General features: G+C 31.7%; 1 protein-coding gene across 2 annotated transcripts in view; it reads left to right on the forward strand.

Annotated features, from left to right (window-relative positions):
• LOC112045836 (uncharacterized) overlaps positions 1–25498 on the forward strand; it is a 47511-nt gene that overhangs the window by 16676 nt on the left and 5337 nt on the right. For both annotated transcript variants that reach the window (XM_024082185.2, XM_024082186.2), the window contains exons 7-19: positions 654–815; positions 1631–1773; positions 2637–3017; positions 4073–9619; positions 10941–13085; positions 13903–20778; positions 20862–21113; positions 21599–22075; positions 22525–22697; positions 23179–23272; positions 24127–24760; positions 24858–25024; positions 25205–25414. In XM_024082185.2, coding sequence (XP_023937953.2) covers positions 654–815; positions 1631–1773; positions 2637–3017; positions 4073–9619; positions 10941–13085; positions 13903–20778; positions 20862–21113; positions 21599–22075; positions 22525–22697; positions 23179–23272; positions 24127–24760; positions 24858–25024; positions 25205–25414 — 17261 coding nt within the window. The remainder of the gene's footprint in view (positions 1–653; positions 816–1630; positions 1774–2636; positions 3018–4072; positions 9620–10940; positions 13086–13902; positions 20779–20861; positions 21114–21598; positions 22076–22524; positions 22698–23178; positions 23273–24126; positions 24761–24857; positions 25025–25204; positions 25415–25498) is intronic.

Below are 25498 nucleotides of genomic sequence, written 5' to 3' on the forward strand. Positions count from 1 at the left end.
GACATCCTTTACGGTGTAATACCTTTGCCTTTTTCTCATGTGAAAAAAATAAAATTAAAAAGCGAGAATTTTAAAAACAGTTGGCGTGAACACTTGATTTTTTTCCGAAATTCATTGTAAATTTGTGACCGTAACTTACATATTTTTCAACAATAATTGTTACTGTTGTCTTCATCTACTGAGAATGGTGATCCTAATTTGGAGATGGATGAAATTTTCAATCTGTTACCATCAAAGTCGAGACGCATTTACTTAAATAGGTACTTACCTACGAAAAATTTAATAAGTGGAGAAAATAACAACGAATGGATTTACTTACGAAAGGAGTTTTTTAAACTATTATCTCCCACGTTTACCTCACATACACATTATTCTTCTTCACACTAGTCGGAAATTATGTTTCTGGGTAAAATCTCCCTTAATATCCAAAATTGTAGACTTTGTACATTTAATTTTCAATTAAAATAAATCATTGAATATTGTACTAAACTATTTTATTTTCTCGCAATCGTAGTGAAAAGCAGAGTGTAACACGTGGGGCTAAACCCATTATAAACTCGGTTTCTATTTAGGCGGCCCGACTCGTATATAATGGGTCTTTTTAGCCCCTTGTATAACAATCTACTATTAATAATAATTTGATGATTTTTTAGGGGCGTTGTCCTCGAGCCACCTCCAATTTTCACCAAAGAGCTAGCCGACCAGTTCGTAAGGATCTGCGAGTCCCTGACCCTCAGCTGTCACATCGTGGTGCCACCTTGGCCGCGAACAGTCGTCTGGTATAATAAAGAAGGAAAAATTGAACCAAACGACAAGTAAGTAAAGACTTTGTTTACGTCTTTATAAATAAAAATTATTTAAGATGCATGAAAGAAAATAAATAGACCAAAAAATAATAATTTACTAATGACTAGAGGGCGCCCACGATTTTGACCACGTAAAATTCAGTTTTTACAAATCTGAACGAAGTTATCGAAACGAGAAACTACCGAAAACATATTATGAAAAGTGAAAACAACTGATCACCGGAACAAAAGCTGAATACTTTCATTGTTGGAAGTTCAATAATAAATCTGTATATTTCCAAAATAACTATCAGGGGGTGATAAGTGATCGATACTGATGCCAAAAATGCAATCAGTAAAATTTTTGTGTGTCTGTCTGTCTGTCTGTTTGTTCGTTACGTATAGAAACAAAAACTATTAATATTCGTTATAGAAACAAAGACTACTCGACGGATTTTAACGAAATTTGGTACAATTATTCTTCATACTCCTGGGCAGGTTATAGTATATTTTTTTATCACGCTACGATAAATAGGAGCAGAGCAGTGAAGGGAAATATTGGGAAAACGGGAGAAGTTACTTGATTTTTTAAGCTTTCGTCACGTGGTAGGGTAGGGGTTTGGTAGGAGTAAGTTAGGGGTAGGGTAGGGGTAGGGTAGAGTCCCTACTCAATCCCTGTATGGTAGGGTAGCTGTAGAGTTTGAGTAGGGTAGGGTAGTAGAGGGGCTTCACGCTGCGTCCGCTAGTATAAAATAAAGTTGATCGATTGATTTTTGAGATTTGATTGATTGAAGTATGATTGACTCTTGAAATATTATATTCGTGTTATTTTTTACTTTTTTTAGGTATCGTGCTCAAGAAGATGGCGTAGGCGGTTACTTATTAGAAATTCCATCAGCAGAGTGGCAAGATGAGGGCGAATGGAAATGTGTAGCTACGAGTTCGGGAGGCAGAATTGGCATCACCACTTGCTATGTCTCTATGGATGGTAATACCTCATTTGTATATCATGTTAACGACTCGTGAAGGATCTGGGTAGGGAATATATGTTTTTAATGTTGCGTTTTGCTAATTCACATCGTATAATCATGATGTAAAGATGGCATGCATTAGAATCAATGCCGGGTTAAGAAGCAATGATCCCCTGTGGGCCTGTGGATCCCCCTATTTTTAAGTGAACAACAAATAGTTAATTATAAAAGAAATATATACGTATATAAATATATACGTATATACGTACCCTAGGTAGAATATTAACATTTATTTCAATTGTAACAATAGACAATTACAAACGTGCGGATTTTGAAATTGCTTACTTCTCTATTGTCTCTGATACTCCCCTAGACGAGATGTCCTAAGCAAATTCTTAAATAGCATAAAGGCTAATCCAGGACTGATTGATACATTGGATGGAAAGCTATTATAGGTTAAAGTTGGACGTACTTGCCTAGATGGTGCTTAATTCACCATCATCATCATTATCAACCAATGATCGGCTCACTGCTGAGCCAACCATGAACGATGCTGGCCCAATGCGGATTGGCATACTTCACACACACACAGAGAATTAAGAAAATTCTCTGGTATGCAGGTTTCCTCACGATTTTTTCCTTCACAGTTTGAGACACGTAATATTTATTTCTTAAAATGATCACAACTGATAAGTTGAAGGTGCATGCCCCGGACCGGATTCAAACCCACACCTTCCAGAATCGGAGGCAGAGGTCATATCCACTGGGCTATCACAGCTATGCTTGATGCTTAATTAAGATCATTAATATATAGCCTCTGAAAATAATCTATCAACAAGCTATCAGAAAAAAATCTCTATACTGTATTTTCTTTTTTTAGTACCAAAGAACTATCGCAAACCTCGATTTATGGAAAATCTTCAAGCTGTTTTAACAGAAGAAGGACTTGTGTCCTTTGAATGCAAGGTAGTTGGATTTCCCACGCCCATACTAAGCTGGTTCAAGGATGGCCAGGAATTAAAACCGGGAGATGTGTACCAGCTCACGGGGACCAATTCATTAGGATCTTATTGTTGTATAGCAAGAAATTGTATGGGACAAGCGAGCAGCTCTGCAGAACTGACAGTGGAGGATATTCAGAATCAGTTAAATGAGGAGGAAAAGTTGCAGTTATTCTCTAAAAATCAAGCACCCAAGTTTTTACAAGGCTTAAAGAGTGTTGAAGCCAAAATAGATGAACCATTCCGTTTTACTATTAAAGGTATATTTTAATCATAATTTATAATATAATAATAATCTTTATTTATCAATAACAGTATCCCTATGTCGAAGCATATTGTGTATTCATCTGTTATTTATTAGTTGTGGGAAACAGTTGATAGATAATATTTACAGTGACAAATTGCAAATAGGTTGCCTGGTTAAATTGCGGCTAGACACATTTTTCATGCAAAATCTAGGAAACCATGAAATCAAAGGCTATTTAATACAGTTAAATTAAGCATAATAATTATTTGAAATATTAGACGACTAAAAAATTTAATGAATAAATAAAATTCCTTATCTGTTTATATCTGGCAACCCAGTAGCTCCAGTGTGAAAGCAGGCAACCATTACGTTTTCAATTATGTTGGGTATATTCTTTTAACTAATGCACGATTTTAATTATTCAATGACCGAAGTCATCGATCTCCTATTATAAAATGGATTCACAATCAGCAACCAAAAAACGTCTTAACTCAATGAGTGCCAAACACAACTTCTTGGCACTCAATTCAAGTAGTTGCATTTGCAAATTCAACCTTAAACTCAATCCTTAAGGTTGAATTTGCTCTAAATTTTGAAATTTATTGAATATTGGACTATATTTAAAGGCCTTTAGGTATAATTTTCTTTACCAATAATTCTAAAACTGTCATAGCAATATTGGCCATATTTTAAGTGAAATTTTCTACATGTTTGTGCGTTTTTTTATTACATGAGGTCAATGAGCAAAGTAGAATAATTAAATTTAATGAAAAAAATAATAATTTAATTTCAACGATGTTAATACACGTTTAATACTATCCGGCCGCAATTTAAGAAACCACGAAGCAATGAAGTGATTGTGAATAATTTCTATCATTTATTACCCTAAATAAATTTTATGCCGGATATTGTTAAAATTTATCGAATAGATGAATACAGTTTTCTTATGACTGATGTGAAATGAATATTTATTTGTTTTTTATGTCTTGTTATAGTTAGTTATAAATGTTACAAAGTAACTTAAATTCTTAAAATTAAGTTTATAATATTAAATATTTATTTTTGTAGTTACCATTCCGCCTGAACCAACAGTATTATGGTATCGCGACGATCAGCCAGTGGATGAATCGTCTCGTTGTCACCATGGAAAAGAAGAACGTGGCGTTTTCTTTTTAGATATTCAAAGCTTAGAGTTTATGGACCAAGCAGAGTGGAAGTGTGTTGCTATGAATGACTTTGGACATAGTGTTACCTCTTGTTTCTTAAAACTTATTATACCGAGACATTATAAAAAACCGCGGTTTCTAGAAAACCTACAGGCAATTTTATCGGATGAGGGAGCCGTTAATTTGGAGTGTAAAGTTATTGGTGTTCCGCAGCCAGTTCTTAAATGGTACAAAGATGGCGAAGAGTTAAAACCTGGTGATATACACAGAATAATATCTGGACAAGATGGAACGTGTTGTCTTGGTACGTATACGTGCGAAGCACAAAATTGTATGGGGATAGCAGCTAGCTCTGCATCATTGCTTGGATTTGAAGATTCCATAAAATCAAAAAGTAAAAAGAATCTTGAAGAACAAACATTACAAAGGAACTTGTCACTTAGTACAATTCATGAAGAAAGAACATCACAGATGTATGATACCCCTGTTGGGGACATTACTTTGGATGACAAAGGGGAAATATCATTTTCATTCGACGGTAAAGAAGTTTCCGTTTCACTATATGAAACTCCAGATTTAACAGAAGAGGAAGCTTTACAGATTGTGGAGATGTATGCTGATCAATTATCAGAAAATGTTACTGAACACAATGTAGTTGAACTTCCTCCACTACGATTTGTTAAGGAAACTTCAACTTCGGGTAACTTATTAATGGAAGCGATAATTATTGACGTTTCTCCTGAATACTTTACCTCGCCAGAAGAAGATCTAAGGACTGAAGCAGATGTTGAAGATATTTCTATAGCTGACGAAAATGGTCTACCTCAATTATCTCTGGACCAGGAAATGGATGCTGAAGATTATTTAGAAAAAACTATAGCAATACTATCAGATGAAAAAGTTATTTTTCCAAAAAAGACAGATAGAAAAAAATCTGATTCACAAAAAAGTGCAGATGATTACTTTAGTTTATCTCGGGACCAATCACTATCTGAGGAAAAAAAAGATGATGATACACAAGTCTTATCTGAAAGTGACTTACAAAGTTTTGCCAGTGCTCGAAGCTCAGGTAAACCAAAGTCCAAGTCTTCAAAACCGTCTATTGAAGATGGTCCAGAGTCATCAGAAATTACAAAGACAGTTTTACTAAATGAAGATTTACAAAACTATCGTAAACAAATTGAAGTAGATTCAGTTATTAAAAATAAACGAGAGCGCCGAAGTAGGAGTTCAAGAAGATCCAGCTCTGGTAGCGAAAAATCATTAAGCAAGATGAGAGAAGAACATTTTGAAAATAATCTTGTAAATATTTCAATTGAACCTTCTTTAGATCGAGAAAACGCCAGCAAAGATATAAATAAGATCAGTTTGTCTTTAACTAAAGTAATAAATGAAATACAGATGATTGAACGGGATATTATACTCAAATCTGAACTCATGTCAACTGCTGCCACTGCATCACGGAGTCTAGAGATCATAAATAGTCTTATAACGCCATTGACGGAAATACATAGTATTATAGAAGCAATTAAGGAGACAGTAAGCGAATCACCTATAACGACATCATCTTTATTTAATAGACTTCCTCAATGCTTAGGTATTCTTCACAAAAATTTAACCATAATAGAAAAATGCATTGATGTCGAAAGTGAAAATAAAACGTTAGTAAAGAAGACGTGTACAAATATTATTGGGAAATGTGGCGAAGAACTTCTTAATTTAGTAAGAGAAATAAATTTTACAGTGGATAAAGGGCACTCGTTTCTGGAAGTGGAATGTATTTCTACTATACATACAAATACCAATGAATTACTTAGTACTCTAACAAGTTCAATATCTGCAGTTAAAGATATTAAAATAGCCTCAAATGAAATGGATTCAAATATTGATAAAACTACCCCAGAATTGAAACATTTACAAAAAACTCAAAAGGCAATATATGAACTAAGAAATCCTCTAAAATCTCTTTTATATATAGCTGAAGAGGTAGATATAAATAGTTTTATAGCTCCAGAACATGTTACCAACAATCAAGTTATTCTAAATGATATGTCTACACCTATTCAAGACTTACAGAATGCTTTAGAGCAAATAGAACTTCTTTCGGTATCAGAAAATCAATTAAGTTTACAAAAATACAACACTGACATCATAGAAACTGTTATGGACTCTGTCATTAAGCTACGAACTTCGTTTGAACAACTCTCTGTCGAAGTTGGAACTACAGATAACTTAGACATATTGAAAGACATTTTAATAACTATAAAACATAACATTAATGAAATTTCTGCTCATTTAGATATATTTGAAGCTAAAATAGGTCCATTTAATATATTACATAGCGAAAATAAATTGGAAGCTCTCCAAAAAATGGCTCAAATTTTGATTAATTTGGAAAATAACTTAAATGAAAAAAATATATTAGACACAACCCCAAGTTTTAAAATGAATATGACCGATTTCCATAAAAATTTAACGAAAGTTCTAGAGCACGTGATCGAAAGTAATGATGCAAAGAAATATCTAACATTTTTGGAAATTTGCGATGGGGTAAATAGACTAAATACTTTAATAAAGAATATAGATATTAAAGATGCCCTTTCATTAACAGCTATAAGTAATAATCTTAAAACAATTCAAGCAAGTATTCAAAAGAATGAATTCACACCAGAGTTAAACTTTTCAATAATAACGAACACTAATGATTTGTTAGCTAATATACATGAAAATGTAAATCATGCAGATTCATCAACCTACAGCGTAATATCAGAAAATGCAGAAGATTTATCTATCAAATCTTTTGAAGAAGAAAAGTTGAATATTGTATTACAACAGATAGAAAAAGCTATGATTACTGTTAGTAATGTAATTTCCTTAGAAACAACAAAAGATTTAGAGATTAGCCACGCTTTAAATAAAATTATTCCTACGCTGGCAGAAATAAAGTGCTGTGTTGCTTCATTAAATGTAAATATAATTGATCAAGACGATAATATAAGTGATTTAAGTACCTTAACTTTTCCTCAAGCTGTGGCTAATCCACTTTGCGAACTAAATCATGGTATTAGTGTGCTAAACCAAATAATTTGTGAAAAAGCTTCAGATCTATCCGAAAAAGATCTACTTAGAGTGGAATTACTGACACCTTTAATAGAACTACGTCACGCATTAGAAATTTTACAACAAGATGTTGTGTCACAAATTAGTGAAAATGTGATCAATCTTAATATTAGCAGTACTATAGCAAATGCAGTTCAAAGTGTTCAAAATTGTATAATTATGGTCCAAGATCACGATTTACTGGAAAATGCTGATGAACTGTCTACTTTGGAAGATATTTCTGCAATTAAAACAACTGCAGATATACTACACAATGATTATTTTATACCTAATGTAGAAGAAATAAATACTACAATTGATGCTGAAATTGTGCCGTCTATTTTGTTTAAAACCCTTGAAATATTGGGTGAACAAATGTCAACATTGCAAAAGTCTGAAACACTGAAAACACTTACTACAATTTCCGAGCATGCTGAACTTTCTTATATTAAGTCTTTTATCTCAAAATTGGATTATGTGCATAATGCTATAGAAACAATATCTGCCAATCCCAATATAAACGATGAGTCACAAAAAGTAACGAATTTTACCAATTTTGTTCAACTATTAAAGATAATTCAGCCATTACAAGAACTTTATCAATGTTTATTGAATATTGAGTTAGGTAATATAACGGTAAAAGACACGACACAAAAGGAACAAATTAAAGAATGGACAGAAAATATATCAAACTTTGAAAACTGTTTACGTAACTTTTTAGATAATATTAACTTAGCAGTTGAAACAGCCAATGTTACTTTGGAAATATCTACTGAAGTAAGTACGGCGCGAGAAAATTGTATAGAGTTAAAAAATAATATGTTAAATACATTTAAAACCGATGTTCTGATGGATGGATCCCAATTACTTGTGCTAGAAAAAAGTGTGAATAATGTTTTAGATACATTAAGTTTATCTCAAGAACTAGATATTTCACAAATAAAACTGAGTTTAGAAAATCTGCAACATAATATTATAACAGTGCAAGATGATATATTGGGATATGCAGTAGAAAATCCAATTGTCTTACATAACGAAATTCAAATTTTAAAATCTATTGATGATTTTGAAAAATCCATTTCTTCTTTAGCGAAACTTCAATTTCTTGATATTATACAAGATTCCAATTATAGTAAAGTAAGACTTGAGCAATTAAATAAAGTACAGAAAGTCATAGAAGTTATTTCAAATTATGCTCAAAACTCATCCCAAGATATGCCAAATAGGGAAGAATTTGTTAAAACATTTACTAATGAATTAACATTGTTGTCTTGTTTGTTACAACAAAAACATACACCTAAACGAATAATAAAAATGGTTCAGATATATTACGACTTATGTCAGAATTGGAGACAATTCCAATTACATGAAAAAAATTCTCGTATGTTTGATGAAGACTTTAATGAATGGCTAGTGAACTCAGAAGATTGTTTGAAAAATATTCAGACGTTGCTTATTGAACTTATAGAAAGCCAATCCCAAGCTATTTTTGATATTCCAATATCAAATATAAACAATTTAGAAATATTTTTTAATAAACATATAGAATTAAATGAAATGAAAACTGAAAATTTATTTGACTCCGTGAATTTTTTTATTAACACCATAAGATCAATTAAACCTTGGTTTGAAACAGTTAAAGATGATCTAATAAAAGAATTGAAACATGGTGACATTAATTTAAGCATGGAATATGATGTTAATAAACATTTCAACTTGATTTATAGATTTATATCTGAACAAATAGATAAATGCAACACATTGGAAGAAGAGTTTGAAACTATATTTAGAGTGATTAAAAATCATTCAGATTGTGAACGTGTAAATGGCACCACTAAAAAAGTTATTTTTATAAAATGTCTCTCTGAATGTTTAAGTGTGTTAAAACAAACAATCATAGACAGTATACCAAGTATTAAAGACGAAAAACTTATATTAAACGATAATGATTTTATTAACATTTTGATGGAAATAGCTGCATCTTTCGAAAGTGTTCATGGACAAATAATAAAAATTTGTAGCCTAAATTTACAAAATTTGGATGAAAAGCATGTATTAAAAGAGTTAAGTGAGGTAGATTCACATTTAGAAACAATTAATAAAATTAAAGTGACAACTGAAAATTATTTGAAAAGCGAAAACATGCCTATAAAAAATAATTATGCTTTAACATTAACAAATGAAATTCTAAGTAAAATACATTTGATTCAAAAGAACTTACAAAATTTAGGATGTATTTACGAATCTATGCATATGATTATTAATACTCAACCTATAAGTGATATAGAAAACATACTTACAACTATATTATCAGCTGAAGTTACTGAAGAAGAAAAAAGACACCTTAAGGGTAAGATTATTATACTAATTTTTAAATATAAATCATCATCAATCATCATCATTTTAGGGTTCCGAACGTACGTACGTGCAAAAAAGGAATCCGTATACTCACTCAGGCACATCCGAATCTACCAATTAAATGAAAATTTGGTACACATCATTTTCAGAGGTGTGCCGTGCAAAGATGTGATGGGAAGATGGAAAATACCCAACGACATTATATTGTACCTATTACGTCGTTGAAAATATATTTTGCAAATTACTACATCGTGTGATACATTAAATGAAAGATTAATAACTGGACTTTTTTCGAGTATTTTGAAATAAATATCTTTCAAGTTATTTAAAAATAGATGAAAATTGATCATTCTCCCTTTCTCCGAAACTACTGAATGTAAAATTTTTAATAGAGTACATAAATTTTTTTATTTGATGATTTTTGGAAAACCTAGAAACTTTTTCTTGAAAAATGTTTTTCAAACCGCATCATGTTACACATCAAAGGAAAGATCTTGTTAAGAGGATGTCAAAAAATATTCTTTTGTAGTTTTAAAAAAAATTATAATTTTCAAGTTATTCCACCCACCCATTTCTCCGAGACTGTCGAACTAAAGAATTTGAAAAGAATACAAAAATTAGCTTTCTACTTGAATATTTTGGAAAAATTTTGACTCCCAAACTCCCAAGTTTCTAAATATTAAGGTCACTTTTGAGGGGCAAGATTTACAACATATTTTTTTTGTCAAAATGCACCATATTGTGATACATCAAATGATCCTTATATTTTACAAACCTTTATACTATGTATGATATGTATTTTACAGACAGATTCCTAAATCGAAAAATTGTGGTACAAGACCCCTCATATTTTTTAAAGACCTACCCAGCGGGTGAGATAAATGGGTGAAAAAAAATCATCCCCACTTTACATATAGGGAAAAAATATTTTTCAAGATTTTATTTCACGTCTTTGTTCATATTTTTAAGTAATACACTCATACTAAATTGCAGCTTTCTAGTAGTAATAGTCTCTGTGCTAAACCGCGGATGGACGGACGGACACCCAGACATACGGATGGACGGACAGACTGACAGACATGGCGAAAGTATACTATAATGTCCATGTAAACTACGGAATCCTAAAATGTGGCTAGTTACAAACAAAAAGCACTATTTTAACCGGCATCGTAGACGTTCAACCAACTATGGATTACCAATGCCCGGGGCGACACGCGTTTTATTTTTTTTAAATTTGTAATGTTGTTAAATAAATTAATTTACTTTAATTTTTGACGTAATCAAAAGTTAATAATACTTTCAATATGTTTTAGAGAAAACCGAATCACTGCTACAACATATGGAGCACTACATCGAAATAATAGAAATTGTAGAAGAAGTATCTGCAGTTATTAAGTTAGATGACTTTAAAAAGTCAGCCGATATAGTACGAGAACTCCGGGAAACTATTACCTCGGAATCGTCTTCTGATGTAAATTTGTCTGATGCAGAAATTAAAAAAGAACAAATACAACTAGTACAAAACTTACAAAAAGCGTTAACAACATTGCAAATTGAAGCTTTTGATCGTGAACAAGAATTAGCAGCACCAATAATAGACGATATGCGACAGCAAATAATTGAAGTAGTTTCTGATTTGCAAAACGATTTGGTCGCATTGTCTAGCAATTATGTTGTACTAGAAAATTCCGAGTCTTTGGCAGCAGTTGAAATTAAAGATGCTCAATTGGACATTAAAAGTAATGAAGTTCGTGTGGATACAACAGAAGAACCAAAGTCTATAATGCATGCCCAGTCGCACATTGAATGTCATGAAGTTTGTGTGGATAAAACTGTAGAACCAAAGTCTGTAATTGATGCCCAACCGAACATTGAAAGTCATGAAGTTTGTGTGGATAAAACTGAAGAACCCAAGTCTACAATAGATGCTCAACCTAGCATTGAAAGTGCTGAAGTTTGTGAGGATAAAACTGAAGAACCTAAGTTTACTGTGGATGCCCAACCAATCATTGAAAGTCATGAAATTAGTGTGGATAAAACTGAAGAACCAAAGTCTACAATGGATGCTCAACCAAACATTGAAAGTGCTGAAGTTTGTGTGGATAAAACAGAAGAACCAAAATCTATAATGGATGTCCAACCAATCATTGAAAGTCATGAAGTTTGCGTGGATAAAACTGAAGAACCCAATTCTACAATAGATGTTCAACCTAGCATTGAAAGTGCTGAAGTTTGTGTGGATAAAACTGAAGAACCTAAGTCTACTGTGGATGCCCAACCAATCATTGAAAGTCATGAAATTAGTGTGGATAAAACTGAAGAACCAAAGTCTACAATGGATTCTCAACCAAACATTGAAAGTGCTGAAGTTCGTGTGTATAAAACAGAAGAACCAAAATCTATAATGGATGTCCAACCAATCATTGAAAGTCATGAAGTTTGTGTGGATAAAACTGAAGAATCCAATTCTACAATAGATGCTCAACCTAGCATTGAAAGTGCTGAAGTTTGTGTGGATAAAACTGAAGAACCTAAGTCTACTGTGGATGCCCAACCAATCATTGAAAGTCATGAAATTAATGTGGATAAAACTGAAGAACCAAAGTCTACAATGGATGCTCAACCAAATATTGAAAGTGCTGAAGTTCGTGTAGATAAAACTGAAGTACCTAAATCTATAATGGATGCCCAAACAAACATTGAAAGTGATAAAATTTGTGTGGATAAAACTGAAGAACTTATTTCTACAATGGATTCCCAACCAAACACCGAAAGAGTTGAAGTTTGTGAGGATAAAACTGAAGGACCTAAGTCTACTATAGATGCCCAACCAATTATTGAAAGTCATGAAGTTAATGTGGATAAAACTAAAGAATCCAAGTTTACAATGGATGCTCAACCAAATATTGAAAGTGCTGAAGTTTGTGTGGATAAAACTGAAGAACCTAAATCTACAATAGATACCCAAACAAACATTGAAAGTGTTGAAGTTTGTGTGTATAAAACCGAAGAACCTAAATCTGTAATGGATGTCCAACCAATCATAGAAAGTCATGAAGTTTGTTTGGATAAAACTGAAGAAACCAAGTCTACAATGGATACTCAACCAAACATTGAAAGTGCTGAAGTTTGTGTTGATAAAACTGAGGAACCTAAATCTATAATGGGTGTCAAACCAAAAATTGAAAGTCATGAAATTTGTGTGGATAAAACTGACGAACCTATTTCTACAATAGATGCTCAACCAAACGTCGAAAGTTTAGAAGTTTGTGAGGATAAAACTGAATCACCTACAATCGATGCCCAACCGAACACTGAAACTCTTGAAGTTAGTGAAGACAATAAGCAATCAATATGTACTCATGGTGTTAAAGAAGTAACAGACATGAAGACTGATATAGAATTCTCGAATTCTGATATTCACGACGAATCAGTCGCAACCCTTAAATCAATAAAAGGTAAATTGTTTGGCTATAATTTATTTATTTTATATATATTTATTAATTTTTTTCAATCACTATGAAATATTATGTACATAAAATAAAGGATATGCCTACCTACTCATACATAAGATCAGAAAATTCTTTATTATTTAATAAAATATCCTTCTTTTGTTTAATTTATAGTCCGGGGAGTCGTCATTTACGAACTAACTTCACTGCTAGATGCAGTAGAAGTTACGAATTGCACGTCTATACTAATATTATTGTAAAGAGTAATGATTTGTTTGTTTGTTTACATTGAATAGGCTTTGAAACTACTGATATTCATGACATGTTTTTAAAGCGTCTGCTAATTTTTAATGAAAATTACACGATTATCATAGTCAACCATAACTGGAAAAGCTAACAGTGCAAAAAGTCAGCATTCGCTTCAAAACCATAATATTATAATTTGATTTTATGTTTGTTTATTAGGAATTAAATTATTCATCATCATCATTACTCGATCATTTCCAAAAATTTCATCATTAGAATTCCACATTATTATTAAGTGTTTTCCTTTAAATATAATGTTGCATTCTTCAACATTCATCTTTGAATAAACTTTGTATGCTGGTTACTATCTATACAAAAATATAAATTTTGTATCAAGGCGTGTACAGTACAATCAGTAGTACACACCATCATTAAAAAATAACTCACAAAACAACCATTTTGTATATATAAAATTCAACCTAATGCGGTACGTTCAACCTAAATATTTATTTTATAGAATAGTTGTATAGAAAATAAGTAAATTAAAAAAATAATAATTACTGCTTGCACCTTTTAGGTATTATGGATGAAAAATTGAGTACCATACAAGAGTTAGAGTCTCTATTGAAAGAAGTAAACGACAATTTGTCTGAAAGATACTGTTCAGATAGTTACTGTGAAGAATTACGAGATTCTCTTGAACAAGTACAATCTATTATATTGAAGTTAAAATGTGAGTTTGCAGGCTCCACCAACGACGTTCTGAATGAAAATATTGAAGATTTAGAATGCAATGTTAGAAGCGTTCAACTTCAAATAAATGAAAGTAGTCCTCCGGCACTTTTGAAAGAGGCTTGTGCTAATTTGCAGTCTCTTGCAGCTTGTATAATTAACATTTGTAATACGCAAAGTAACTCATTCGAAATAACTTCAAATAATACACTCTGTGGTTGTACTAATAATGCAGATGAAGCTATAGAGTTACTAAATGGAATACCACATCATCACGATGACAGTAAGCTAGATACTATAATTTTAAACCTCAACACTATAAGAGATGCTATGAAATCTTTGAAGTCGAGTTTTTCGGATGATTCAACAACTGTTATAGTTGAAGGTATAGAAATTTTGCAAAATTTAGATTTAGTTGAAGATAAAGTTTTTGCTTTAGAGAAAGAGTTGGAAGCAAAAGTTTCAATTAATCTCACTTTCCGAGATAATATAATTGCAGCAATCCATTCAATATATGGAAGTATTTCAAATATGAGAGGCACAATATGTATTATTCAAAAGAAATATATGTATGATAACTATGGATTGCCAACAGATAATTTTTTGAAATCAATCAAAAATGTAAAACATATTTTACATGTTGATGAAAATAGGGATTGGGCACAATTTTCAAAATCACTTCGCAAAGTTTTAAATCATTTTGAAGATATAAAATTTTACATAAATTTAGATAAAACAGCTAGAATACCCAGTGACTCCGCTTTCACGAAAATTATTCTTGGTGAATTAAGCTCTGTACTGTCAGAAGTTGTTTTAAGAAATATAAATAACTTAGATAATGATTTAAAGGTTATAGTTGAAGACGCTGTAAACCATGTTAATGATGTTTTAAATAAAATGGAGAACAAATCCACGTTAGAAGTTAAAGATAAGATACCAGTTTTTAAAGAGCTATCTATTAAAATGATTGATTTAACAGATCGTATCAAAATTGTACTGCAAAAAACTACAAATATTATTCCTCAAAAGTTATTAGTTTCAAAAGATCAAGAGAAACAAGAGACATTTGACATAAAAAATCCAATAGATGAAAATAAAATGATAGAAGAGAACAATACAGATACGAACCAGTCCAAATTAAAACTATTGGATACTGCTAGTGTGTGTACAGAAAATATAGAATCAATTATTGACGAAAATGATAAAATAATCTATACTGAAAGTGAAAAAAATCAGTCAGACAAAGAAATCATAAATCATGAGATCACTACAAACAAAGAAGATACTTTGATTGACAATACTGGTTATGAAGAACCAGCCAAAGCAGAAACAGAAATACAGTTTGAAACTATTGAAATAAAAAATACTACAGAAAAATTAAATAATGAAGAAATTTTATCTTCATGTGCAAAAGATGATCTAACTAATGATACAACGTCTAATAAAAATAAACAAAAATCTACAGATGGGTTAATTGATGAGAATGAGATAAATGACGAAGAATTAGTTAAAAAGGTAAAGGAAATTAGTGAAAAAGAAGATGAAACAAACAAAGATAAGCTTACAGTTGAAAAAATAGATTGTCATATGCTTAACGTGGAAGTGAGTCAAGATATTGTAAAATCAAACCAAACTTTATTGAAACAGCCTGCGGAAGATCTACCGTATTTAGGAGAAAATAGTGTCATAGTTGAAGACTCGACTCAATCTGTGGACGTGAAATTAGAAGAAGCAAACAAAGAAAATGTTGCTGGTAAAGACTTTCAAAAAGAGATTAATGACACCTCTTTGCAACATCAAATTGAGGAAATCGCTTCACTGGATTTATTACAGAAAAAAGAACAAGAAGAAATTGATGTTAAGGCTACAACAGCTCAAATAGAAAATGCTAAATTCGAAGTAATACAACAAAAGGAGGAATATGAAGTTAATTCGTTATCAGAGTTAAGTTCTGAACTTGAAAGGAACAATAATAATATAATGCAAACGATTTTGGAAAATAGGATGGCAGAAACCTTAGTAAATACTCAAAATGAACCTTTTCTTGAAAATATAGCAGTAGTTAATGAATTATTTGAACAACAACAAAGTGAGATGCATATAAAAGAGGCTGCTGATAAAAATGATAGTTTTACTGGTACTATTCCATCATTAGAAGGTATTGAAGAAACATATGCTAAACAGAACGTATCAACGGTGACCCAGAGGTCTATTGAAAATAAGGAAATACAAAACGAAAAAACACGTAACGAAGATTCAAATCACAAAGAGAAGGAAATTTGTTTAGAACACAAACAAGTTGAAATAAATGACAAAATTATTCAAGAACATGTGGACGTAGTTAACATAAAACAGGAAACTATTTTATTACAATTAAAGACTGATAACGACAATGAAAGTCGAAATCAACGAGAAGCAAGTGCAGAAAATGCTGGTAAGGAAGATGAAGAGATTTTCATTAAGAAAGCTATTTCAGATAAAAATTTGGTAAATATAGATGATAGAGATAAAGCAAAAATGATAAATTTACCTGAGCACAAAATTGAAAGTAGTCTTCCTGATAAAAAGATAACAGAAAATAAAGGCCAAACTGAAAAAGCAATGCAAGACAAAAAAAGTCACTTTAAAAAAGAAGATGAGAGTATTATACGTAAACAAGTTGATAGTAAAATTGAAACAAAGGAAGTTGATTGTAATATTACTGATGAAAATATAAAGATAAAGGGAAATAATGCAAAGGCTAAAGAGACGATTACTCAAGTAGAACCGTATCTAAAGACAGAAGGTGAAATTGTTGTTCGTACACAGGATGTTGAAAAAATAGAAACGAAAGAAGTTGATAGTAATCTTACACATATTAAATTGAAAAATGCAGACATTGAAGACAATGGTGAAGAAATAATTACAGATGAAAATGATGAACGATATCTTAAAAAAGAACATGAAAGTATTATTAACACTCTTGATGACGAAAAGTTAAAGAAAAACAAAACCGAAACCAATTATGATAAGAAGATTGCAGATAAACAAGTAGAGCAGTATCAGAAAGAAGAAGGTGAAACTTATATACCTGCACGGCAAGATGAAGTAATGAAAGAAAAGGATAGTATTATTTCTAATAAAAAATCTGATGAAGTTAAAGAAAATATTACAGACGAAAACGAAAAAAAAAACCTAAAAAAAGATGACAGTAAGGAAAAGTATAAACAAGAAGAACAGAGTATAATTATTGAAGAAAAAGAAACTCTTAGTGATATTAGCGAGAAAGAAATGAAGAAAAAAGACGCTAAGGCTGAGACAAAGATTGCAGGTGAAACTATAAAACAGTATCTTAAGAAAGATGATGAAAGGGAAGCTGATAATAAAATTACTGATGGAACGTTTAAGAAACCGGAAAATGAAGGTAACGCTGAGGAAAAGTTGTCAAGTAAAGAAATGGATCATTATCTAGAGAAAAAAGTTGAAAATTCAAAGAAAATGGAAATTGATGCTATGTATGAAGAGAAGATTGTGGAGAAACAAGTAGAACATGATAATGTAACTGATAAGAAATTGAAGATAGCAGTAAATGAAGGTAATGCTGATGAAATGATTGCACATGGAAGCCAGGCTAAAGCAAAGATTGTAGATAGAGAAAAAGAACAGAATATTGAAGAAGCGGATAAAACGATTTTAAGTAAACACGATGATAAAAAAATGGAAACTGAGGAGACTGACAGTATGCTTATTGATGAAAAGTTAAAGAAAGAAGAAAATGTTAAAGAAAAGATGTCTGATAAAGAAACCGAACATTATCTTAGGAAAGAAGATATAAATGTTGATCATACACAAGATTATATTAAAATTGAAACAAACGACACTGATTTGAACACTGATGAACGAACGAGTACAAAGTTACAGAAATCAGAAAAAACACAGTGTCTTAAGAAAGAAGACGAAAGTATACAAAATAATATTAAAATTGAAAAAAAGGAACCTGAAAGTAATTTTGTTGATGAACTTTCTAAGAAAGGGAAAACTGAAAGCATATCAAAAGAAAAGTTGGCAGAAGAAGTGACGCCGATCCTAGAGAAACAGAATGAATGTGTCATACGGGTTGATGAAAAACTTGAAACAAAAGAAAATGATTATAATGTTGAAAAGTTAAAGAAAACAGAAAAAGAAACCATGGCTGAAGAAAAGACGGCAGATAAAAAAGAAGAACAGTATATCAAAAAAGAAGATAACAGTGTTAATTCTTCACGAAATGATTATAAAATTGAAACACTTATACCTGGTAGCAATATTACTGACGAAAAGTTAAAGAAAAATGATATTGAAGAGAAGACTGAGGAAAAAAATACAGATATTAAATTGGAACCGTGTCTTATAATAGAAGATAAATATGTTGATCATACACAGCAAAGTGTAAAAATAGAAACTCATGAAAAAGATACTCATTTAACTAGTGAAAAATTAAACAAAACAGAAAATAAAGACAAACCAACACAAATTATTGCAGATAGTGAAATGAAACAGTATATAAAAATGGAAGATGAAAGAACTTTTAATACAATAAATGATAGTAAAGTTGAATCAAAAGATACCGATAGTAATGACGGCAAGTTAAACAAAACTGAAAATGAAAACAAGACTAAAGAATTTAATACAGATAATAAAGTTGAACAGCACTTAAAAAAAGAAGACGAAATTATAGCATTTACAATGAATAATATTAAAATTGGGAAAAAAGAAACCGATAGTAATAAAATTGATACAAAATTAATTGATTTGGAAGCACAAGGCAAACCTAAAGAACAGATGGTAGATGAAGAAGTAATACAGTATTGTGAAATAGAGGATGAAAGTGTCACACGTAAATCGGTAGATGAAAAAATTGAAATTAAGGAAACGGACACTAATCTTACTGTTGAAAAGTTAAAGAAATCAGATAAGAATAGGAAAGCTAAAGAAAAGAAAGCAGATAAAAAAGAAAAACAGTACCTCACAAAAGAAGATGAAACTGTTAAGTCCACACGGACTGATGTTAAAACTGAAACACACAAATCTGATAGCAACATTGTTGAAGAAAATTTAAAGAAAACTGAAAATAAAGGTAAGGTTGATGTAAAAATTACAGATAAGAAATTAGAACAGAGTTTTATAAAAGAAGATGAAAATGTTGATCTTATACCAGAAAGCGAAAAAATAGAAAAAAAGGAAACTGAAACTCATTTCACTAGTGATAAATCAAATGAAAAAGAAGATAAGGCTTTAGAAAAGATTGCAGACCGTGAAATTAAACAGCATATCAAACAAGAAGATGATATAGATGATAATAGGAGGGATGATGTTAAAATTGAAACAAAGGATACCGTCAGTAATGTGACTGACAACAAGTTACAAAAAACAGAAAATGTAAGAAAGGTTGAAGAAATAGCTGTAGAGAAGAAAGAAGACGAAAGTTTTACGTGTATACGGAATAGTATGAGAAATGAAACACAGGAAACAGGAATTAGTTTTGCTGATGGAAAGCCGACTGAAAAAGAAAATAAGATCAAGTTTGAAGAAAACGTTGCAGATAGACAAGAAGATAGAGAACAGAAACTTAAGAAAGAAGATGAAAACGTTATGTTTACACGGGTTAGCAACGAAAGTACCGCGCAGGAAGGAAAGGCGAAAGGTCAAAAGAATGAAGATGAGACAAATATATTCGAACGAGATGACGAGAAAATAGAAAATAATGTTAATGTAAAAGCTGGAACTTTAAGAAAGACAAAGAAAAAAGAAAGAAAAATTAAAACCGAAGAAAAAAACTGCGATATAAAAATTTCTGAAACGGATATTTGTGCTGATGAATCACAAATTTCTATTATTGCTAAAACTGATATTATTGAGACAGCCATAAAGAAACCAAACGATGAATTGAATATAGATTTAATGAAGAAAACTGAAAATATTACCCAAGAAAACCTAATTCAGCAAAACATCCATGGTTTAGAAACAAAAGAGTACACGACTAAGTTGACAGATGAAAAAGTTGAACAAATACTACTGCCGTCTGAAACACATAATCCGTCTATCATAGAAGTTAAGCAACGCCCGTTATTTATTGACCGCAGTGATCCAGATTACGAATTAGACTTTTTTAGACCTTCTGGGTATACTTCTAAATCATATGACGTAGATAATTCACTGTTGGAATGTAAAACATCTAGTAAAGCCCCCGCAGTATATAAAGCCCAAACCCTTGTTCATGAGGCACAACATAAATCTTCTGTGCCGCCGTATATTGATCAACGATCAACTATTTCGGAAGGACGCGGTGATTTAAAACACCGTTCAAAAGCCGTGAGTGAGACCAGAAGTGCAATATCAGAAAAACGTTCTAGTTTTCCTCGGGATTCTAAAAGGAAACCAATTTTTTCAACACATTTAACAGATCGTACTGCAGTAGAAAGTTCACGAGTAAAACTTACTTGCAGTATATTATCATCAACGGATCCAGTTATTTCATGGTACAAAAATGGTAAATTATTAGATAATAAACAGAAATGTAGAACTAAATATGTAGATGGCTTAATAACTTTGGAAATTCTTAATGTGGTTCCGGGTGATTCTGGTGAATATAGTTGCACAGTTGAAAATGAAAATGGATCTATTACATCATCTGCTAATTTAAAAGTCTATCCAGGCTTCGAGACTTCTCCTATACCACCAACATTCACGCGTTCTATTCGTGGTAAGTATAGCAGTAGTTTTTTTCACAAAATATTTATTTGTTTGTTGTATACATATATTTATTTTTCGTTTTTTTTTGTACAGATTTTTATCATTTACATGAAAATGAGTTAGTGCTTGAATGCCGGATTCGAGGACAACCACTACCAAAAATAACTTGGCTAAAGGATAATAGACCAATCATATTAAATGAGCGATATCAAGCACACTATTTAGCGGATGGCGTTTGCAGGTTAACTATTATCTCGCCAAATGAAGACGATTCTGGAAAATATACATGTAAAGCTGAAAATTCCATGTGGTCTGATCAAATTACACATGAAGTCCACTTTACTAGTAAGTATAGAGTTTTATATGTATAGGGACTAGATAATGCAGGCGTACCGGCAACCGCTTGTTGGTAAATATTTAAACTTTAAGTTTGTTTTGCAGGAGGACACTTTTTAAATGTAGATTTCACGATTAGCGCCATCTGTTGGTGTTTAAATACAATTCATGTGGTTATAAGTGAATAGGATAAAATTAAATATTTTTACGCGTTTCGAAATACGACACTTAATTTCTGAGTGTCGTATTTTGCTATTATTTTTTACTTAAAGATAATTATTTTTAGTAATATTTATTTATCTGTTCACGCTCTTTTCCAAAACTGCTGAAAGATTTTTCATGCGATTTTCATACTAAGATTAAGCTCAGTCGGGGCTGGCTCTATACACATACAGACTTTATTAGATTGAGGATGAATGAAAAGACCTATTCAGAATTTTACGTGTCCGTTAGTAAAACACAAATACATACATTATTATTTTCTATCATTACAGATAAGGAACGTTGTCACATTAGAAACATTACAACGATGGAAAATATAAGCATGAGTCGGCAAGCAACTGAATCACGGCGTCCTCATTTCACAAATGTTTTATCAGACCACAAAGTAGTTAGTGGTGGTACTATAGGATTGCAAGTGGAAATAAGTGGTTCTCCTACCAGAGTAGAATGGTTGCGTGAAGGGCGATCGATAACTGAGACTTACACAAATGCACAAACGTATATTGATCATGATTTATATACTTTAGCTCTATCTAACGTAACAGAAAAAGAATCAGGCCTTTATACATGTAGGGCTTGGAGTACTCATGGGAATGTTGATATGAATGCTTCTGTAATAGTTGTTCAACCAAATGAATTTGAAGGAAAACCAGCGACAATTATTAGTAGACCAGCTAAAGATTTACTTATATCTGTTGGTGAAGATCTTAATATTTCATTTAGAGTGCAAGGGGAACCGAAACCAAAAGGTAATAATAATCTTTCTTATGGATAAAATGAAATAGCCAAAAATTATAAAATAATATTTTGGAAAGTTATAATTAACCTTAAATTTAATTTCCAATCGATCTAATCAAAATTATTTATAAGTGTGTTGTAATATTTACATTTTGTTATTGTTTTGTTTGAGAATTATAATCATGGTAAATTAATTGAAAATTTTGAATATGAAGTAATGTAGTCTCATAACCGGAACGCAGTGACTTTCGCAGCGAAGTGTTGGTGAAAAATAAATATCGCAGTAGTATTTCGGAGAAGGATCTCTGACAATGAATGAAGAGCTGTACTACTACAAAATGTTACTTTTAATCGCCTAGAAACTGCATGCTATTAACGAAGATACCGACTATAAGATGCGTGATATAACAATAATCCATGAGGCGAACTTTCAAAACCTTAGTTACAATTTATTTTTCAGTTTTCTTTATGAAAGGAATACGAGATATTACTACTAGTCAGCGAGTTTGTAAAATGACTTCTGATGATTACGTGAAATTCACATTGAAGAGATCTGTAGTCTCTGATGCTGGCACATATTGCGTTTTTGCGAGAAATGCATATGGTTGTGATAGAGCATTTGTAACAGTAGTGGTAAGATTCTTTTTTTAACACGCTTATATTAGCTTCACTTGTAACTATGTATGTAAGGAAGTCTTGGAATTTAATTTGACCCATTTACCGGTCTTCGATTAGGATGAAATTTTGCACATTTTTGTGTTCTGATGACAATGCATGACTAGCTAAGAATCGTCATTACAAATCCAATATGGCGGCCTCCCCAAGATGGCGGACTGGCTGTTTGAAATCCACCTCATGATATTGATATCAAATGAAAGAGTTTGCTGTCAGGAATACAAAAAAAAAATAGTCACGTGACTTAAATTTAATACGGCGGACATCCGAGATGGCGGACATGCCATTTGAAATGATATCAAGCGTGCTTTTTAGTTTTTTAAAATATTCATATTATTATTTCTTGCATCTTAAAAAAACACAGCCGGAACCCTGTAGGACGTACTCGTAAAATATCAAAAAATATACATAAGTTGTAATTATAAATTCTATCTTTTAGATCAGGCAACGTGCTTCTTCTGAAAATCTTATATCTGATTGGACTTACCCGATGGATGATTTAGTCGTTTCAGTCGTTGACCGAAATTACAAATGTAAGTTAAAACTACTAATTTACTACCTTACAACACATTTTCCAGTATCAACATTAAATAGTTCTAAGATATAAATGTTTAAAATTATTATGTGTTGTGCTAACAACTATATAATTTCTATTCTATTCTATTCTAACTCAGATTTTTTTTAATAAATGAGAGTCTATTATATTTATCAAACCATTCATACGTTTAACTACGATTATACTAGTAGATAATATCGAAGTTTTATTCTGACTCAGGTACTGCCACCTATGTAACTATTAGTGTTTTTTTTTCAAAGAATATACTCGTAAAAGGCATGTCTTCAACAATTTTATACGAATAATACTATTTAAATAATACTATTTAATACTATCCTACTAATAATATTTATAAACGCGAAAGTTTGTATGGATGTTTGGATGTGTGTTACTCTATAACGCCGCAACTACTAAATCGATTTAGTTGAAATTTATAGCGTAGTTAGATAATATCCTAGATTAATATAGGCTCAATTTTATCCCGAAAAAATCAATACAGTTTGCGAGATTTGCGAAAAACTAATAGTTTTGATGTAATGAATGTTTGTTACTCTTTCACGTCGCGACTACTGAACTGAATTAGCTGTAATTTGGAATTAAGATAGACAGAAGCCTGGATTAACACATAGGTTACTTTTTAATCCGGAAAAATCACATACTTATTTTTCGCGGGTAACACCGCGGGACACAGCTAGTATTTTATAGTTTGAGGCTAAACACTCATTAGAGTTTAATTTAAATGAATACCAAATAATTTATTTTTAGTTTGTTGCATAATCTCTTGGAGTCATGTCAAACACTTATATAATATTAATACATCTTGTTTTGTAGCTGTGCCCGATCGTATTCCAAGTGAGCCAAACACTGTGGATGGTGGGAACAACTGGATTTCACTTGCGTGGCTTAAACCAGAATCTCAAGGAAAAGCTCCTATTCTTGCATACAAAGTAGAAAGTTGGTTACTTGGCAAAGAAGGAGGTGCTCGATGGACTGAATTAGGAATTACGCCTAGAAACTCATTTGATGCTTTTAACTTAAAACAAGGCGAAGAATACCATTTTAGAGTAACTCCAAGAAATCGATACGGCTGGGGAGAATCTGTTCAGACTACCGTACCTATTGGTATTGGACTCGCTGGTGACCGACCAGAGTTTATAGAGATACTGCCGGGTCAACTTAAAGTACTAGTTGGTGAAACTGCAAATTTGTGTTGTAGTTTTAAAGGCAACCCAATGCCAGGAATCGTATGGATGAAGAATGGTCATGAAGTCGAAGAAGAGACGGAAAGAGTCCGTATACAATTAAGTGGTAATAATACTTCCCTGCAAATTAATAATATAAACATAGAAGATGAAGGCAGGTACAGTTGTGAAGCTACAAACATTCATGGTCGTTCATCTACATATTCAAGAATGGCAGTTATTACTGACAAGCAAATCTGGGCAGCCGATGTGAAACTTAAAAGGTCAGTTCGAATTGTTGAAATAAAATAATACTTGATTGTAATTTAAAAGGTTATTATAAATTGACTAATTATGTAAATTACTATTATTTATTTAAAGAGAAAGATCTGCCGGGGCAAACGGAGAATATCCACCACAGTTTACAATGCGGTTAAGGGATCGTCGTGTGCAATGTACCTATCCAGTTCGACTAACTTGTCAGGTTATTGGAAGCCCTTCACCTACAGTAACATGGTTTAAAAATGGCGAAGAAGTAACAGAAGACTGTAAGAATATATTTTATTTATAATAAATGTATATAGTACTTTTAAGTTTGTGGTTGTAAAATCATTTATGGTTTAAACTTTATAATTCAGTTTTCTTTTTCTCGTTTATAGTTTATCACAGTCAGTTTTTTTCAATATGATTCCAAAGGCGGAAAATAAAAGTCTAAATTGGCATTGCAGGTCGTCATTCGACATCTCAAGATGAATATTTTCACACTTTGGAAATTGCGCCCACTACTTTGGATGACGGCGGTGTTTACGAAGCTATGGCAAGAAATGGAAGCGGAGCAATCAGTTGTCGATGCAACCTTGTGGTTGATAAAGGCATTAGGGCATATATTGCACCTGAATTTTGCTGTGGCTTTGATCCACTCTACAGTGTATGTGAAGGTACGCTTAACTCAATAGCTCAATCAGAATTTATCTTTCGGTTAACTAAAATTTTTTGTTTCAAACAATTCTTAGTAACCTTTT

Source organism: Bicyclus anynana, chromosome Z (genome assembly GCF_947172395.1).
Source record: "Bicyclus anynana chromosome Z, ilBicAnyn1.1, whole genome shotgun sequence".
NCBI lineage: Eukaryota > Metazoa > Arthropoda > Insecta > Lepidoptera > Nymphalidae > Bicyclus > Bicyclus anynana.